We start from the raw sequence: 20,202 nt of genomic DNA, 5'->3' as shown, positions 1-20,202 counted from the left end.
AAAATTCTTCAATTTCTTTTGCAATATTAACTGTTCTTCAATTCAAAAGCTTACTTGTGCATGTATGGCGTTAACAGATTAAAGGAATTTCAGATTCGGAAAAGCAATCATGTCTTCAAGTTATTAAGCGAAGTTGCAGCTGGTTGTGAAGTAATTCCCTTTAGTTGTGCGGTAGGGTAGCCCAGTGGTTAAAGCGTTCGATTGTCACGCCGAAGACCCGGGTTCGATTTCCCATGGATATAGTGTGTGAAGGCCATTTCTGGTGATATTGCTGGAAAAGCGGCGTAAAACTAACCAGGACCCGAGTGTGAGTTAATCGTATATTCGACCTATCTTCTTCTGGCCTTCTAACGGCACACCCACACACAACTGTTTTGACAAGGCGACGCCTTTTGCTTGACCTGCCTTGGGGCAGTCACCGCGCTGCAGTAGTCGTATATTTCATAACCCACTACAGCAATTTGAACACAACGTATTCTTTGTCCTTATCTTGAGATAATTCGCCGTCGACGTAGTCTTTGGCACATGTAAGTGTTAGTTTTTCTGTGTATGAACAGGAGACGTACACACTCTAAATTGCGAGTGAGTTAGTGAGTTAGTGCCCAACCCCCCAACCCCAGCCCTTCTCCCCGAAAATTTAATGATGTTGAAGTTGTTGAACATTACAAGTGCTTAATAGTATATTACACGTGTTAAATACTACACTACAAGTGTTGAATAGTACATTACAAGTGTTGACGCACACACAGACAGGCGCGCACGCACGCACACACACACAAACATCCCTGTGGATCCGCCCCTGCTATAAGTATTACGATATGACAGGAGTGGTGTTTAAAGGAGGTGTCCGTTCATGTTAGACCACTCCTGTCATATCGTAATATTTATAGCAGCGGCGGATCCACAGGGATGTGTGTGTGTGTGTGTGTGCGTTCTTGCGGGGGTGGAGGGGGTACTCACTTTTATCCATGCTAAGCCGAAAAAATGTCCCTGGAGAGCATTTCGAACTAACCTTTGGACTTCATGATATATGTATCGTGCACGTTCGCGCGCACGCACACACACACACACACACACACACACACACACACACACACATGTCCAAAATGCAGGATCCGCCTCGTTATTGCCACTACACTTCATAATAATTATATTTGTTGCACTTTAAAATAGTCATAATTCATCATCACATGATAAGGTTTTTTGGTTAATGAGTAGGAACACTTCCCCGAGAGAGCAGTGTTGACATGAAGTGATATGTTCCAACCAATTCGGAAACCCCAGAGATAGAAACAAGGAAGTGGTTCACTCATGAGTCTGTGCTATATCTGTAACGTGTCAGTCTATTGAGATACAACTGCGAGACGACACACTATCACAGTGCGGGAGAGGGCCGGGTCTCCAGACACCGTGTGGTAAATACTCTTATCCCTTCTTATTGGTGTACTTATCCCACCTTACGTCGTCACAATACTTGCCATAAATGCAAATTATTGGAGAAATATATATAACTAGGTCGATAGATAGATAGATAGAAAACCTGTTGGCTGCAAACAGTCGAGTGGTGGCCAGACAATTGGATGATTGAGGGCGTCACGTGCTGGTGTTAGGGGATACATGATATATGGCCGCACTACACAAAGCTGGATGTCATACGTGCTGGTGTTAGGGGATACATGATATATGGCCGCACTACACAAAGCAGGATGTCATACGTGCTGGTGTTAGGGGATACATGATATATGGCCGCACTACACAAAGCAGGATGTCATACGTGCTGGTGTTAGGGGATACATGATATATGGCCGCACTACACAAAGCAGGATGTAATACGTGCTGGTGTTAGGGGATGCATGATATATGGCCGCACTACACAAAGCAGGATGTAATACGTGCTGGTGTTAGGGGATCATTGATATATGGCCGCACTACACAAAGCAGGATGTAATACGTGCTGGTGTTAGGGGATACATGATATATGGCCGCACTACACAAAGCAGGATGTCATACGTGCTGGTGTTAGGGGATACATGATATATGGCCGCACTACACAAAGCAGGATGTAATACGTGCTGGTGTTAGGGGATACATGATATATGGCCGCACTACACAAAGCAGGATGTCATACGTGCTGGTGTTAGGGGATACATGATATATGGCCGCACTACACAAAGCAGGATGTCATACGTGCTGGTGTTAGGGGATACATGATATATGGCCGCACTACACAAAGCAGGATGTCATACGTGCTGGTGTTAGGGGATACATGATATATGGCCGCACTACACAAAGCAGGATGTCATACGTGCTGGTGTTAGGGGATACATGATATATGGCCGCACTACACAAAGCAGGATGTCATACGTGCTGGTGTTAGGGGATACATGATATATGGCCGCACTACACAAAGCAGGATGTCATACGTGCTGGTGTTAGGGGATACATGATATATGGCCGCACTACACAAAGCAGGATGTCATACGTGCTGGTGTTAGGGGATACATGATATATGGCCGCACTACACAAAGCAGGATGTCATACGTGCTGGTGTTAGGGGATACATGATATATGGCCGCACTACACAAAGCAGGATGTCATACGTGCTGGTGTTAGGGGATACATGATATATGGCCGCACTACACAAAGCAGGATGTCATACACGTGCTGGTGTTAGGGGCCGCACTACACAGGATGTATGGCCGCACTACACAAAGCAGGATGTCATACGTGCTGGTGTTAGGGGATACATGATATATGGCCGCACTACACAAAGCAGGATGTCATACGTGCTGGTGTTAGGGGATACATGATATATGGCCGCACTACACAAAGCAGGATGTCATACGTGCTGGTGTTAGGGGATACATGATATATGGCCGCACTACACAAAGCAGGATGTAATACGTGCTGGTGTTAGGGGATACATGATATATGGCCGCACTACACAAAGCAGGATGTAATACGCAGAAACATGTTCAACTTAATCTGGGCCACATAGCGGTGATGATTAGTTTGGATTCAATGCAGGGAGCTTGATATCAGGTACGTCTAGTGAAAGACATGTTGTGGCTGTCGTGAATCGCGTATGTACCTGCCGTTTCTTGACATATACGAATGTCACCTTAACCCTAACACACACACACACACACACACACACACACACACACACACACACAGAGAGAGAGAAAGAGACACACGCAGACAGACAGACATACAGAGAGAAACAGAAGACACAGAAACAGACACACACACACACAGAGACAGGTAGAGGGAGACACACACAGACAGGCAGAGGGAGACACTCACAGACAGACACACACAGACAGGCAGAGGGAGACACATACAGACACACACACACAGACAGGCAGAGGGAGACACACACATACACACACACAGACAGGAAGAGGATACACACATAGACACTCACAGAAAGGCAGAGCGAAGGAGACAGAGGGAGACACACAGACAGACACAAACAGAGACAGGCAGAGGGGCACAGACAGACACACACAGACACACACACAGAGAGGCAGAGGGAGACACACATAGACAGACACACACACACACACACTCACAGAAAGGCAGAGGGGTACACACACACACACAGACAGGCCGAGGGAGACAAACACAGACAGACACACACTAAGACAGGCAGAGGGAGACACACACAGACAGACACACACTAAGACAGGCAGAGGGAGACAGACACAGACAGACACACACTAAAACAGGCAGAGGGGACGCACACACACAGACACACACATAGACAGGCAGAGGGGCACAGACTGACACACACAGACACACATTCAGGCAGAGGGAGAGACACACAGACACACACAGACAGACAGAGGGGACACACACATACAGACAGAGGGAGACACACACAGACACACACACAGACAGGCAGAGGGGCACTGACAGACATACACAGACACACAGACAGGCAGAGGGAGAGACCCACAGACCCACACAGACAGACAGAGGGGACACACACAGGCACACACATAAAGGCAAAGGGAGACACACACACACACACACACACACACAGACAGGCAGAGGGACACACACACACACACAGACAGAGGGGAGACACACACAGACAGACAGAGGGAGAGAGACACATAGACAGACAGACACACACACACAGAGGGGACACACAGGCAGAGGAGACACACAGACAGGCAGAGGGAGACACACACAGACACACAGAGGGAGACACACAGAGGGACACACACACACAGACAGGCAGAGGGAGACACACACACAGACAGGCAGAGGGAGACACACACAGACAGACAGGCAGAGGACACACACACACAGAGACACAGACAGACACACACACAGACAGGCAGAGGGGCACAGACAGACACACAGAGACACACACACAGACAGGCAGACAGGACACACACAGACAGACACAGACACAGGACACACACACAGACAGGGAGACACACACAGAGAGTCACACACAGACACACACACACATTGACAGGCAGAGGGACACAGACAGACAGACACACAGACAGGCAGAGGGAGACACAGACAGACACACACAGACAGGCAGAGGGAGACACACAGAGACATACGCAGACAGGCATAGGGAGACACTCACAGAGAGTCACACAGACACACACATTGACAGGCAGAGGGAGACACAGACAGACACACACACAGACAGGCAGAGGGGGATACACACACACAGACAGGCAGAGGGAGGCACACACAGACAGACACACACATACAGACAGACCTGACCTACTTTCACAATGTTCGCCAAACCCACGGTGTCATTATAACATTGTGAACACTTGTATGTCAGCCGGAAAGTATGTCAAGGAGTGGCTTCTCCATCATTAATACCGTATATTTCACCAACCCAAATCGTTTTGTCTGGGTCAACCACGATATGCCATAAACACTTGAGAAAATTATTAGCAAGCAACATAAAATACTCATTACTGAAAGGACATCGGTGTTAACCTTCCTCTCCCCCTCTCCTCCGACTGCTTCCGTATTGCCACACAAGAAAAATGTTTGTGCCAGAATCTCGGTAAACTTGGGACTGCAACACAAGAAAACACTACATACGTTTCCAAGACCTGATTGGACATTGTCCCAAGAGGCTGTTACGCCAATGTTTCTCAAATCTGAACCCAAGCCGGAAATGGCCACCTCCGAGGAGAGATGTCAGTGTTGTCGATATCTCCTGACAGTCCATGTGGACAGAGGTCACGTGGTAGAACTGTTCCACTCTGGACAGGGTGGAGGTGTAAAGGTGGTCCATGTTCGGTTGGACATCGGATATTATCCTACCTCATGTAAGAGCCTCGATCTCTGATTGGTCCACGTGACCTTGAACAAATTACCATGTATGCCCGGGGCACGGCCGTACAGCGCCCAAACGGGGTATAAATCTTTGCGAGGGAGAATACTCGCCTGCAAGTAAATGTACAGGGACTGTATAATCATCACAAATCCATTTTAAACAAGTAGATTTATTGAAGTCTTTAAATACCTGGGGTAAAGTATGTGAGTACATGATTAAAGAATGTCACTGTTCTCCATCTGATCCTGAAGTGTCGTATACACCTAGTTCTACGTCTGTGTCACTGTCTGAGTTCAAATCCACAATCACTGGGTTAACACACCCCTTTTGCAAACCATGCATTTATACCCCGCCTGGAAAAAAGAATGCGTCCACGGCAGTCAATGAACCGTGAACCAGTTGTTCGGATCGACTAGTTGGTGCCATGTTATAGTCCGTCAACTGAACTTTTGGCACCCTGTTTTTCACAATTTACCTTTTAACCAAAAATGCCTTCAAAATGTTTTTTGTGCATACGCTCTTTATATCTTATGACTTATCTAAGGTTTAAATTTCATAAGTTTATGTCAATTATTAAAGCTTCATCTTAAGAAGCCATCACATAAAAATATGAAAAATAGAAGTAGTTATACAGGGGAGTAAATTATATGATGGAACAGCCAACAACATGGTGTGACACACGTGCATCTCGTTTACATTGTTACGCCTGCAAGCAAATCTAAAGGGACTGTATAATCATCACAAATCCATTTTAAACAAGTAGATTTATTGAAGTCTTTAAATACCTGGGGTAAAGTATGTGAGTACATGATTAAAGAATGTCACTGTTCTCCATCTGATCCTGAAGTGTCGTATACACCTAGTTCTACGTCTGTGTCACTGTCTGAGTTCAAATCCACAATCACTGGGTTAACACACCCCTTTTGCAAACCATCCTTTTTCCAGTACTGCTGTTCAATATCTAGCACATGCTGTACACAACGGTTCCACAACTCTGGCGTAACGTCTCGGATTTCTTCATGAACGATGTTCTTCTCATCTCTTAATTTGAAGGAACGTTTTTTCTTGGCCACGTTGTTCTTTATATGTCCCCACACAAGTTCAATAGTATTTAGATCGCAGTGGTAAGGCGGCAACCGAATGACCTCGTGTCCATGAAGCTTCAGCAAGTTGTCAATTTGATACACTGGCGGTGGTTTCCTGGCCAGGATGATTTTATACAGTATTACCTTTGTTGCATTTGGGGGATATTCAGTGCCAAGTCTGTCCAAATATTGCACCATATCCACCTTCCTTGATGCAGAGGTTGTTCGGTTCTCTGCAGCTATGGTAAGGAGCATTATCCATGACGACGACAGATTTAGCGGGTAGTGGTGGAATAAGCTGCTCTGTCACATACTCAGTAAACACAGCTGAGTTCATTTCCGAGTGGTAGTCGCATTCATCCGTGGACTTGGAACGGAAAACAAGGTCACAACCAGGAATAAACCCTAAATGAGAGCCTGCGTGGACAACGATAAGTCTCTCGCCTTTTCCCAATGGAATCTTCCTGTTGTTGACTGCTTCCGGATGTTGCCACTGATAAGAGGAAGTATGGTTTGCATTCACCCATGTCTCATCTAGCCACGCGATCTCTCGTCCCTCTTGTCTCTTGTCGCGTATTCTTCTCAGATAATGGGCTCTCATACAAGTGATATCTGCCTTTTCACATAGAGTCAGTTTCTGGTTGCTCAATCTCTTGTATCTATATCCAAATCTGAGCAACAGCTTGCATATGGTATACTTTGATACACTGATGTCATGGTCTTCTTTCAATATTTTCTTCAATTTACTTGACGACATGGACTCATCGGATCGATGTAACCGACGGATGAGGTCCCTCACAACCATTCTATCGAATTAATCAAGCTTTCTTTTCTTTGCATGTTTTGAGACAGCCCCCGAGTTAACTGCCATGTCATCATCAAGCTCTGAAATAGTACCATGGGAGATAACTCTTTGCAAAGTTCTTTTGCAGATCTTGGTGGCATAATTGTTCTTTTGGTGAAACACTCAATTGAAATAAGAGGGTTTTTACGCTTTGCCTCGCGCTTGAAAAAAATGTGAACTCTTTTGATGATTTGCAGGGCATCGTTGGACAACATCGTTTTCACTACTACTCTTCAACCTGTGTGCTGACGGTCTGACATCAATTAAGCGTGCTAATGTAAATACCCGTGCATGTACATTTCACGCTAATACACATTTTACAATGTTGTTGGCTTTTCCATCACGTGCGTTAACCCCTCGTAAAACTCTCCACAATTTTACAATTATTACATGATAAGTTTAAAGGCAAACTCTTTAATAACCGTTTTGAAATGACTAAACTCGTTCTCGTGATAGGTCACGGGATACAATTGCCATATGAACAGAGTAATGTTTTAAAATATTCAGGAGCTTTTTGTAATTTGTGAAAAACAGGGTGCCAAAAGTTAAGTTGACGGACTATAGTAAAGTATATGATGATTGAATTTAAGTTCGTTGTAAAGTTGTATTTACATAATGAGAGATTTGAACATTCGGTAAGATAAATTCGTGCAGCATTGTGATTGGTGTTATATGGGGTTTTATGCTTCCTTCGTTCGGTTTTATCGAACTCGCCTCCGAATCGATGGATAAAACCAAGCACGGGTCACATAAACGCCCGTATACTCCTCATCACAATGCTACAACTTGTATTACCAGGCGTACAAACAGAACTTGTCCATTGGAGTGGTCAACTTTTATCTGCGACAGGCACTTCAGAGGATGCGACTTCACTGACGGTGACGTTTGTACTGAAACATGACCTTTGTGTCGAAGACAGTACATGGAGTACAATAACAAGATATCAGTTATGATACTTTGAATATCATATATTATTGAAGTTATCTTCTATTACATCTTGATAACTTCAAAACATCGTTGTCTCTCAATATAACAGCGATATCTTTCAAACAATTGAAAACAGTAATTATGTGTCAAATGTGAAAACGGCCTGTCATATCTACGATTAATTCTTCATTGAGTAAATCCAACGTACATACAAGTAGAAACGTCATATTTGCACATTCTTGGTGATGTGCTCATTAATGCATTTTGATATTTTGATATCGAGGAGCATTGTAACGAAGTCGTTCATCCATTCCAGACTCACTACAACTGCCGAGGAGCAGACCTTAGATGAGTTCACACCGCCCCCACAATGAAGATTACGTGTGGTCTAATCCTGGTCCTAACTGTGGCCACTTCCTGTCAGCAGTCGTGTCAGATCTTGCCAGCCCCTCAGCTGGGTGGAGTCCGCGCTGACTGTCAGAACCTCAACCTCACGTCTGTACCAGATAATCTCCCGCCAAACACGGTCAGCCTGGATCTCAGCTGGAACAACATAACGGTTCTCATTGACAACGCGTTTGTACGTCTTCCCCGACTACTGTCTTTAACCATTGCATACAGCCAAGTATCACGACTGGAAACGAACGCGTTTAAAGGGTTAACCCGCCTTCTCAGTTTACACCTTCATCACAATAATCTCCAGCTTGATAATGACACCTATCCTGAACACGTCTTCAGTCCTCTGCAAAGTCTCACAGAGTTGAACATTGGTTACAACGACTGCCGCATCAGCGGATCAGCACCGGACTGGGTCTTCAAATGGTTAATGAATCTGGAAACACTGACAATCGACACATTCCAGTATGACGTATTTGGAAGTGGATTCGGATATTTACAGAAACTAGTAACATTGAACATTGCAACTGGAGTGGATGATAACTGTATTTATTGTGCTATTACCGTCATACAAAACCATACATTTTCCGTTTTCGAGAATACATCTGTCCAAGTACTGGATGTACAAGATTGCAAACTTATGACAGTTGATGTTGAAGCATATCTACCCTTCAAACATATTTCAAAAATAGTCCTGGAAAATGTAATGACCCTACCAACAGGTCTTGCTGTACGTGCATTCTTTGGTCTCAATGGCAAAAACGTATCTCAAGTTCTCTTGCAAAAATCCAACAAGTATGTAAGTCGGAATCGAAACCTTCAAAACCAGCTGTTAAACAAGGAAACGTTGACTCATCTGACAGATATATGTATCGAACATCTAGATCTCCGCTATAACCACATCCTCTTCATTGACAGGTCCCTTCTGCCAGTGATGTCACGTTGTATAAAATATATAGATTTGTCAAAAAACAACATTCTGGGGGACCCATTCACGTATTTCGAAATGCATGTATGTAAACAATTGTTGTATTTGGATGTTTCTGATCAAACTGTAATTAACCATCACATTAAACCCCCTGGAGCAGACAGTGTAACAAAGACTGAGAACAGTCCTTTTACTACCAGGAGGTCCACAACTAGGTCAGTATCAAACTTGGAAGTGAGTGTGCCCTTCCCCCCAAATCTTCGTATCTGTTTATTAAGGGCAAACAGTGGTCATTTTGGGAAGTTTTTTATAACCAGTATTACAGGGGCTTCCCATTTAGAAAAACTAGATCTATCCTACAATGGAGCTTGGGGTTTTGTAAGCCCAATTCAGGGGCTAAATTTTGTAAATGAACTCGATATTTCAGCCAATGAGGGATTGGGGATGACAGAGGACTTTTTGAAGTCTTTTCCAAATCTGACGCATCTCGCTTTGAACAATATGCGCTTGGACGATGACACCCTCATAGAAGGAGGACCTGTGCTTGAGGGACTAAAGACAATGCACGCATTGCGTTACTTAGAGATTGCGGGGAATGACCTGCGGTATATGAACCTAGGGTCTCTCAGAACACTGAGAAGTCTTAACGTGTCGAGAAATAACCTAGTGTCTGTCCCTTTTCAAGACAATGACCTGCCTGACCTGCTCATTCTTGACATGTCGGTCAATTCCATCACCTTCTTTGACGATGACACAATCGAGATGTTGGAAAATCTCGGGAAGAAGAACAAGCTCGTTCTGAAGCTGACGGGAAATCCTTTCTCCTGTTCTTGCAAGTCTCTCGCGTTTGTGCAGTGGATATTTTCATCGTCGGTTACCTTTGACAGCAATGGGAATTATTCATGTGTTACTGAATTCGGTGTCCTTACAACAACCAATACAGTGTACAAAGAGTTCAGTTACCACTGGACTTCATGTCAAGGTCGCTTTTGGCTTCCTGTGGCCATTTCGCTGATCTGTGTCACAACTCTTCTGATTGTGTGTGCCCTGTTGGTGTCACGGAACTGGACGAGAATTGCTCATCATATTTTGGTCTTCATGGGTCGAGGAATCCAGCGAGTCAACAGACAAGACTTCAACAAAGATGCATACATTGCCCACTCGGATCAAGAGCTTCAGTTTGTGATGCAAGATCTACGCATAGGCCTGGAGGAAATACTCGGATTGAAACTTATTCTACCCGACAGAGATTTCCTGCCTGGTCCGTTCGTAGCTGACCATGTTGTAGAAAGCATTAACAGGAGCTGGAAGACGGTGCTGGTTGTATCCGACGATTTCTTAGATGACCCCTGGTCCTACTTCATCATTAAGTCCACAACCTACTACATATCCAACCTGAACCCCAACAGGGTGATCCTGCTGCTGGTAGGGGACGTAAACCATGGTCGGCTACCGGAACTGCTCCTGAATGTAACAGATGAAGAGGATATCATCCAACTAGACGATTTCCCCGATCCCCACAGTGATGTATGGGTTCGTGTTAGGGACAGAATTCTCACTCCAGCAGCTTAGCGTGCATATAACACATGTCATTGACTGAACCCTTGTATATGTAGTGTAACGCATCTGATTCTATATCAGTTAACTGTGCATGTAAACATTGTCATTGACTAAAACCTTGTATATATAGTGAACGCCACTGCTTCTATGATATCATTTAAGCCCGCATATAAAACATGTCATTGACTGAACCCTTAATATCAGTTAAGTGTGCATACAAAACATTGTCCTCTTGTATATATAGTGTAACACCTCTGCTTCTATGATATCAGTTAAGCGTGCATACAAAACATTGTCCCCTTGTATATATAGTGTAACACCTCTGCTTCTATAATATCAGTTAAGTGTGCATACAAAACATTGTCCTCTTGTATATATAGTGTAACACCTCTGCTTCTATAATATCAGTTAAGTGTGCATACAAAACATTGTCCCCTTGTATATATAGTGTAACACCTCTGCTTCTATGATATCAGTTAAGTGTGCATACAAAACATTGTCCCCTTGTATATATAGTGTAACACCTCTGCTTCTATAATATCAGTTAAGTGTGCATACAAAACATTGTCCCCTTGTATATATAGTGTAACACCTCTGCTTCTATAATATCAGTTAAGTGTGCATACAAAACATTGTCCCCTTGTATATATAGTGTAACACCTCTGCTTCTATAATATCAGTTAAGTGTGCATACAAAACATTGTCCCCTTGTATATATAGTGTAACACCTCTGCTTCTATAATATCAGTTAAGTGTGCATACAAAACATTGTCCCCTTGTATATATAGTGTAACACCTCTGCTTCTATAATATCAGTTAAGTGTGCATACAAAACATTGTCCCCTTGTATATATAGTGTAACACCTCTGCTTCTATAATATCAGTTAAGTGTGCATACAAAACATTGTCCCCTTGTATATATAGTGTAACACCTCTGCTTCTATATATATCAGTTATGATATCAGTTAAGTGTGCATACAAAACATTGTCCCCTTGTATATATAGTGTAACACCTCTGCTTCTATAATATCAGTTAAGTGTGCATACAAAACATTGTCCCCTTGTATATATAGTGTAACACCTCTGCTTCTATAATATCAGTTAAGTGTGCATACAAAACATTGTCCCCTTGTATATATAGTGTAACACCTCTGCTTCTATAATATCAGTTAAGTGTGCATACAAAACATTGTCCCCTTGTATATATAGTGTAACACCTCTGCTTCTATGATATCAGTTAAGTGTGCATACAAAACATTGTCCCCTTGTATATATATATAGTGTAACACCTCTGCTTCTATGATATCAGTTAAGTGTGCATACAAAACATTGTCCCCTTGTATATATAGTGTAACACCTCTGCTTCTATGATATCAGTTAAGTGTGCATACAAAACATTGTCCCCTTGTATATATAGTGTAACACCTCTGCTTCTATAATATCAGTTAAGTGTGCATACAAAACATTGTCCCCTTGTATATATAGTGTAACACCTCTGCTTCTATAATATCAGTTAAGTGTGCATATATAGAACATGTGAATCTGGTCATGTCATTCTATCGATCTCGTCATGTCATTCAACCGATCTCGTCTTGTCATTCTATCGATCTCGTCATGTCGGTTTTAGTCTAATCATGTATCTCATCACTTGATATGGGCTTAATTGAAAAAAAGCTAATAAAATCAGATTTAGAGTTCAGTCTTAATATTTTGCTTTACCGACATAGTGGACTGTGTAGTCTATTGAGAATGGACATTATTTTCAGTCTTACCACTTGTAGTACAAGAATATGCATACTTCGCTGCGTATAGGTGCCAGGTTGCTGGTGTGGCGTAAGGCAGCAATTACCCAGTCACTGTATATAAGGTATTGCCGATATCGACTCACTCATTATAAACAGAAAGTTCGGGTTAGGATTGATCTTCCGTTACCCATGCTTGTCGTAAAAAGCGACTAACGGAATCGGGTGGTCAGGCTCGCTGACTTGATTGACACATGACATCGGCTCCCAATTGCGTAGATCGGTGTTACAGGCCGCCGCCATATAGCTGGAATATTGCTGAGTGCGGCGTAAAACTAAAATCACTCACTCACTCTATTTACATTGTAAACACAAAGAAGAGATTTGTCTATCCTCGACAACGCGGGGTGATACCTTCTGTTTTCTGTACCACTGCCACTATAGCTTCGTTGTTCGTATGACGACCAGCGTTCCCTCGTCACGTCGCAGACCCGGGTTCGATTCCCCACATGCATACAATGTGTGAAGCCCATTTCTGGTGTCCCCCCGTTGTGATATTGCTGGAATATTGCTAAACGCGGCGTAAAACTAAACTCACTCACTCACCAATTTAACACGCAGAAACATTTTGTGTTAATACGTGTCTTTTCCCTGACTTGCAACAAGGAAAGGTAATTCTAAATTAGCGTCACTGACTACAGTAGTTGGACCGAGAGAGGCGTCCATAAAATATTGCCACTGAAAGAGACCATTTCTGTGTTATGTGAGAGGGTAACGAGTGTGGTGGTCTAGTCATAGCCCAAATGATGCTACAGTGACACTTTCTTTCATATACTAATATAATTTAAACAACGGATACTCGAGAGTGATACAATTAATATAATCTAAAACATATGATGATCGAGGGTGATATAATTAATATAATCTAAAACAGCTGATAATAGATGGTGACATAATTAATATAATCATAAACAGCTGATACTCGAGAGTGTTAAAATCAATATAATCATAAACAACTGATACTCGAGAGTGTTAAAATCAATATAATCATAAACAACTGATACTCGAGAGTGTTAAAATCAGTATAATCTTAAACAGATCTCTATAGCTTAAATCAGAAGAGCCTTCTCTAGGCGCGAAGCTCAAGATTGTTTATTCGACTGTGAGTGAGTTTATTTTTATACCTATTCCGGTAATCTCCCAATAGTACCAAGGCCGGCTACCAAACCGACGAAAACAATATCTACGGTTTTGATAAAACACGATCGAAAACAACAGACAAACTGTCCTCAAACACTTCCTGATATTTTATTTCTTAAAACTTAAGCGATTAACTATATATGTTTATCGCCAAAGACATTTGAAACAGGCGATGCCATGATTATCGTCATACTTCGCTTTGGGCAAGTTTGGCCTGTTCAAACAGTGTCCTCAACAAACGGCAGGGACTCGGGTCTCTTAGGAAATTTGCTTCAGTTTGGATGATGTCTGAAAACGAAATATAATGCTGTTAAGTTCTTAAGTTGCAAACAATAGAGATAAGAATCGCAAACAACACAGATACTGTCGCAAATAACAGCTCATCGGGAAAATGATATTTGCGTCAGTAAATGTGTATGTCAAACCATATCCGAAGAAGGGTCCGTTAGGGTGGCCTAGTGGTTAAAGCTGACTTAGGTTCGATTCCCCACGTAGGTACACTGGAGCTGAGGCATAATGTCCACTATATCACAGGAAGCATGAAGGTTGTTTTATAGTCAGGTGCTCGTATGAGCTAAGTTGACAGTGAGCCATCGCCAAGCCAGGGATCATAGCAGTGGTTGGTTGGTTGTAGTTTTACGCCGCACTCCGAAATGTTCCAGCTAGATGGCAGTGGTCTGTAAATAATCCAGTCTGGACCAGACAATCCAGTGATCAACAGCATGAGCATCGACCTACGCAATTGGGATTTTGATGACATGTGCAAGTCAGCGAGTCTGACCACCTGATCCCGTTAGTCGCCTCTTACGACAAGCATAGGTTGCTGAAAATCAATTCTAATTGGGGTACTGTCAGTTGAAATCTAAAATCTAAACAGACATTACAGGCTGGTTTGTTTAGTCCAGACTCGACTATTTAGCCGGTCGTCATGCAGATGGAAGGTTGCTGTGTGCTGCCTCAAACAACATAGAGACGATAATTTCACACTGTATGCAATGTTCACAGATTATGAACTGGAATTTACTCTCACAAGTAGCTTCTCACTGTATACTCGGAGTGCGCCGAGGGCAACAAGCGCTGGACTACTGGCCACTCGTCATCCCCGAGGTGTATTACCAGCACAATACGTATGTTCCGATTCATAAACAGTAAATACACTTACTACAGTGAAAATGTCCTGAACACTCCGAAGACCTCGTTTTGGCTTTAGGAACTGCCCCGTCCATGCATCTTGTGTCGGTGTAGTGACCTTCACTTCCGATGTGTGGACTTTACTTTGGCGGAGACCAATTTTCTTCTTCCACGATGTCATCACCTACATGATTACAAGAGTGAGTGAGTGAGTGAGTGAGTGAGTGAGTGAGTGAGTGAGTGAGTGAGTGAGTGAGTGAGTGAGTGAGTGAGTGAGTGAGTGAGCGAGGGAGGGAGCGAGCGAGTTCCCCACTCAAGAACATGAAAGTGGATCACTTCATCGCCAACATATCCGAACCATGGACCAATATTGTTTGGGTGGGACATTGTATTTGAGACTAAGAACGGACTCTCTCAGAGGGAGAGGATGGGGAGGGTTTCGCAAAACACCCACGCAGAGACGACACGCAGGACACAAACTCACGTCTTCATTGAGTAAGCAGTGGAAGATGAGAACCAGCATCCCCTGTAACAAACAACGGAAACAGGTCAGGTCACCACGCAAAAGCCACTGTCCAAGGATAACCAGCAGGATGGTCCGGCTATCAGCTGTTAAGTAGGCAAATAACATTAAAGATAAGATACCTGTAAATATGACACCTTCTCTTTTCTGTTACGATCCAGTGTTTTGGTATGTGGATTTATAGCGAACGTCGAATTAATAGAAGTTATCCAGAAAGTGTATCCTGCTTACTGATCTGGCGTTTAGCGTTGGTCGTTTCGCTTTTATACTTTGACCAGGATAGCCTGCAAGGGCCCAATCCACTAAACGTTCGTAGGAGTACGCCGTTCGTAAGCCAGTGATATAGTATAGTGAGTGAGTGAATGAATTTGGTTTTACGCCGCTTTTAGCAATATTCCAGCAATATCACGGCTGGGGACACCAGAAATGGGCTTAACACATTGTACCCATGTGGGGAATCGAACCCGCGTCTTCGGCGTGACCAGCGAACGCCTTAACCACTAGGCTACCTAACCGCCCCGATATAGTATAGAGTTACGAATGCTTTGTGGATCGGGACCCAGGTCCATAAGTCCATTTACACCATCAGGGAAAACAAACAAACATAGAAGCAGACAACAGACCAAGGCAGGAAACCTAATTATATCATACCATCAGGGCCGTCATGTCAGCTTGATCAAGACTGTAAGACAACAGCCAGTAGGTATCCAGTCTGAACCATACAAACCAGTGATTGATATTGTGAGCAAAGTCCTCACAGCCAAGGGACTGAGTATATGCAATCCACCAGTTACCAGAGTCGTTATGTCGCCCTTTAAGATGGGGTAGTTTGGTTTGGATCATCATGAAGAACCGGGTGTGAATTGCTGGTCTTAACATGCGCCATGGGTGAGGCGCGTTCACTTGGTTCATGTACTTACGTAGATTCATCTTGCTCGTGATATCTATCACCTGATAGTGTGATCGCGTCTCAGTTACACACCGACCGCCGTCACATAGAGGGAATGTTGTTTAGCGGGGCAGTATATAAATAGTACATTGAAGTGTTGGGGAAATCCCCGGGGTACCTGCAGTCCGTTCAGCAGGGAGAAGATGTACTGGAACAGGACAGTGGAGCTGTTCACGGCAAACACTCCCACAATCCATGTCGGCCCCAACACTGGGAGGAGGATCATGCAGGCCCGGATGTTGCACCTGCAGACAGGTGAGTGATCATTGAGGTACAGGTGAGTATACACAAGTTCTGAGTCACAAAAATATTCACGTAGCCTACATATCCTCTTGGAGTGTTCAGATGGAGGAACCGTCAGTGCGTTAGCGCTCCTAGACCACACAGAGGTGTAAGGCCTGCGGTAGTCATCGCAATTCGCCTGTAATCACACTGCCGGTAGGTTACTTACAGACCGCCATGTTTACATTACATTTCATTAATACATTTTCTTTTTTGTTAATACAGATTAGTTACACTCCCCAAATACACTAGCCTATGTATGCCTCGTTTGTCCTTATAAATATTGTCCAAACGGAAAATAACACAAAAAGAATGTCATACATTTAATGTCCAAACGTCAATCCCATTCATAGGAATAGTATAATATCGCTTACTTTATCTTTTGATTGTCTGTCTTCTTTTCGTTGGCCTTGACCTTGTTGAACTTAAACATCACGAGCACAAGGACAAGGACGTTGACCTGCAAGGTCAAAACATCACTTTCAGACAACATGGAGCTCGAGGGTAAACGTGATCGAATATGGGTCCCACTAGAAACACATGAAAGTAAAAACTTAAAAACTGAAACTATTTTAAAGCAATTATAAAATTGGCTTCTTCTGGAGACATCGGTTGAGTGAGATCAAGCTATATCTGATAGGTCATATTACCATTATATCACGATGCCTTCAGACAACGGTGACGTCATCGGTTACCATCACAACTCCCGAGCCACTGAATCTGATTAGTCGAGACACTGGCTTATACAGGAGATATCGATTGGCTGAAATCAACCATCCCTTGATATCGGTACAAATAACTTGTATCGCAATTCTTAAGTTTGTTCATCATTGTGACGTCACTGGTTACCATGACGTCAAGCTCCAGTGGCATTACTAATCCCTCTGACACAGAACGTAGTCTGCAGCCTTCAGGAAACTGCACCTATTCCATATTCCAGTTGACAAGAGTGAACGATAAACAGAATCTCGCTCCATGTGAAACAATAATAATCGTAAAACCAGAGATGACAGCATACACCTAGCAGCATCCCTGCTGTTCCAAAACAGTAATAGGCTTGACATTCAGATATATACTCAAACACAAAAGAAATGTCACCTTTCAAAACAAAATGCAATTTTCTTATTCTTACAAGGTGGTGTGTTTTTTATGATTGTACCGTTTTGTTACCATGTCAATTCAAATTTACAGTTATTACCAACATCAGTTTGTTTTCTGATGCAAAAGCATATCGACCGAACGCACCTAAATAGGTAGACGTGGTAAAAGCTTCCGTATGACATTCGTGAAAATGAAATGCACGTGCATATTGTGACAACCCTACCAATGAAAGCGAGTCCCAAACTCGCCTGCAGTCATTTTTGTTTGGACACAATCGCCATGGCACGACTTACGAGAGATCAGAGGAACCAGGTCTTGGGACGATTGCAAGTTGGCCTGACTGCACGGTGGGTAGCCAATCGTTTTACTGTTCATGTTAGGACAATCTACCGACTGCAGGAGCGGTATCAGGCCACTAACAGCATCCAAGACCGTCCACGCAGTGGACAACCTTCAGTAACATCACAACGCCAAGACTGACAGACTGTGTGCAACTATCTGCTTCACCAGAGCGACGGAAACAGCACGCCAGACCATTGGGATTCACAACAGACCCATTATATTCCATTATATATTAGTGCCGATACAGTGCGTCGACGTTTGCGCGGAAGCAACCTCTGCAATCACAGACCATATCGCGGTTCTGTCCTCACCGCTCGCCACCGCCCAAACCGACTGAATTGGCAACTCAGCATCGAAATTAGCGTTATCGACAATCGACTGTGCTTTTTTTCTGATGAAAGCCGATATTGTGTTTAGACAGCCGACGGCAGAGTGAGAGTATTGCGAAGGCGTGGGGAACGCTTTTCCAATGAGTGTGTTATTAGGAGACTTGAGGGGTGGTCCAAGCGTTTGGGGTACAATCGGTCTGAACCAGAGAGTTGGCCCCTTGGTGTTCCATAATTTACTGTCCAGGACGAGGAAATGGCATGACAGCTGCTCGCTATATTGACCAAGTCATAAGACCCCACGTTGTACCACATTTTGGATGTCACAGAAATCACATCTTCCAATAAGACAACGCTCGTGCCCCAAAGCCAAAGGTATTTCGCAGAGTATGGACCCAAGTGCCTATTATTTGGCCTTCACCAACCGGCTAATTCATTCCATGTACAGACGATGCAACGCCGTCATCGATGCCATTGGAGGTATCTTAATGGTACCATTTTTTGGTGATTTCGTTTGTGTTAACTCTAAATGTGATTCCCGAAAATGTGTTAACCATAATTGTCAAAATTGAACTCAGTCATCTGCTTTGATTGTTAATTAGAGCGAATTAAAGTGTGTGTTTTAAGAAACCTCTATCGCTGTGACGTTTCTTTTGCGATTCAGCATACTATGGTCTTCGCACAACCGTTGTTCCTTTACCATGCTTGAAGATTCTATGCTCTTCTAAAATATTCTAGATTATACACGACTCAAAAAATATGAAATATGCGTACATGCTAACCAGTGCTTACAGTATATATATAGTTATACATCCATGACAACTAATTATTGCTAAAACATAATTTTAATGAACTTCGAGTGAATTTTAACAGCCAAATTGTAATACAATCACAACCCTGTTAACAATGAACTTCACAACTTGTAAGACGACTCACCGTAAACACGGACACTGCTGGGGCAATAAATGCAAACACAAGACCTTGATCCGGCGACAGCCAGCAGCTGAAAAATATTAATGATAATTATATAATATAATAATACTTCATTGCCCGACAAAGGAATTCGTTTTACAACAGTGAGATATACAGCATGGTTAAAACAAATTAAGCACAGAAACACGATCACCTTAAAACACACAGATAAACAGGATGAGAAGAATGACAAGTGTATGCTGTAAGAGACTAGTAGACAAATACATTTAAAATTATGGCTATGTCCAACATTCATATAAAAGTTTAATGCTAACAGGTATAAAAGAGGCTGTTAACGTGACGTTAAGTTAACACACCTAAGGACCGCCGCTAACTTTTTAACAGTGTGGTTAACTCGCAAATGGCGCTCATGGCTAACACTGCTTTCATGATGCCAGTTCAGCAAAGAAAGGATAGGGTGTATCGTGGACTGGACTTCGATATTGGAAATTATTCTGAGTTACATACGAAACTGTATCTACGCACATCATAGGAACTAAAATACATGTTGTACAAGTACATGATGCCTACGTTTCATCTTTTAACACTTGTGGAAAGGTTTATATAT

The 20,202-nt window shown here is 43.1% G+C and overlaps 3 protein-coding genes across 3 annotated transcripts; 1 reads left to right on the top strand and 2 right to left on the bottom strand.

Annotated features, from left to right (window-relative positions):
• The first annotated feature begins 1,344 nt into the window (after positions 1-1,344).
• Positions 1,345-11,493, top strand: LOC124265797 (toll-like receptor 4). Its single transcript, XM_046700628.1, has 2 exons — positions 1,345-1,415; positions 8,499-11,493. The coding sequence occupies exon 2, from the start codon at positions 8,553-8,555 to the stop codon at positions 11,076-11,078; it is 2,526 nt and encodes an 841-aa protein (XP_046556584.1). The 5' UTR covers positions 1,345-1,415; positions 8,499-8,552; the 3' UTR covers positions 11,079-11,493.
• Positions 6,148-6,666, bottom strand: LOC124265791. Its single transcript, XM_046700618.1, has one exon. The coding sequence runs from the start codon at positions 6,664-6,666 to the stop codon at positions 6,148-6,150; it is 519 nt and encodes a 172-aa protein (XP_046556574.1).
• Positions 11,494-14,089: 2,596 nt separating the features above from the next.
• Positions 14,090-19,666, bottom strand: LOC124265799 (adhesion G-protein coupled receptor D1-like). The gene is made up of 6 exons (XM_046700631.1): positions 19,599-19,666; positions 17,268-17,353; positions 16,730-16,856; positions 15,624-15,665; positions 15,171-15,323; positions 14,090-14,296 (listed from the first exon to the last, which is right to left on the bottom strand). The coding sequence occupies exons 2-6, from the start codon at positions 17,324-17,326 to the stop codon at positions 14,267-14,269; spliced, it is 411 nt and encodes a 136-aa protein (XP_046556587.1). The 5' UTR covers positions 17,327-17,353; positions 19,599-19,666; the 3' UTR covers positions 14,090-14,266.
• Between the last annotated feature and the right edge of the window lie 536 nt (positions 19,667-20,202).

This window comes from Haliotis rubra, unplaced genomic scaffold (genome assembly GCF_003918875.1).
Source record: "Haliotis rubra isolate DU_JTF1 unplaced genomic scaffold, ASM391887v1 Scf996, whole genome shotgun sequence".
Classification (NCBI taxonomy): Eukaryota; Metazoa; Mollusca; class Gastropoda; order Lepetellida; family Haliotidae; genus Haliotis; species Haliotis rubra.
The sequence above is the reverse complement of the archived record's forward strand: the minus strand, read 5'-3'. Positions and strand labels throughout refer to the sequence as shown.

Bases quoted from the DNA above. Each gene is read 5' to 3' on its own strand.
- LOC124265791 (XM_046700618.1), bottom strand. From the start codon at position 6,666: ATGCTCCTTACCATAGCTGCAGAGAACCGAACAACCTCTGCATCAAGG.
- LOC124265797 (XM_046700628.1), top strand. From the start codon at position 8,553: ATGAAGATTACGTGTGGTCTAATCCTGGTCCTAACTGTGGCCACTTCC.
- LOC124265799 (XM_046700631.1), bottom strand. From the start codon at position 17,326: ATGTTTAAGTTCAACAAGGTCAAGGCCAACGAAAAGAAGACAGACAAT. The intron at 16,857-17,267 runs GTAAGCGATATT...ACCTGTCTGCAG, and splicing joins ACAGACAATCAAAAGATAAA to GTGCAACATCCGGGCCTGCA. The intron at 15,324-15,623 runs GTGAGTTTGTGT...GTAATCATGTAG, and splicing joins ACTGCTTACTCAATGAAGAC to GTGATGACATCGTGGAAGAA.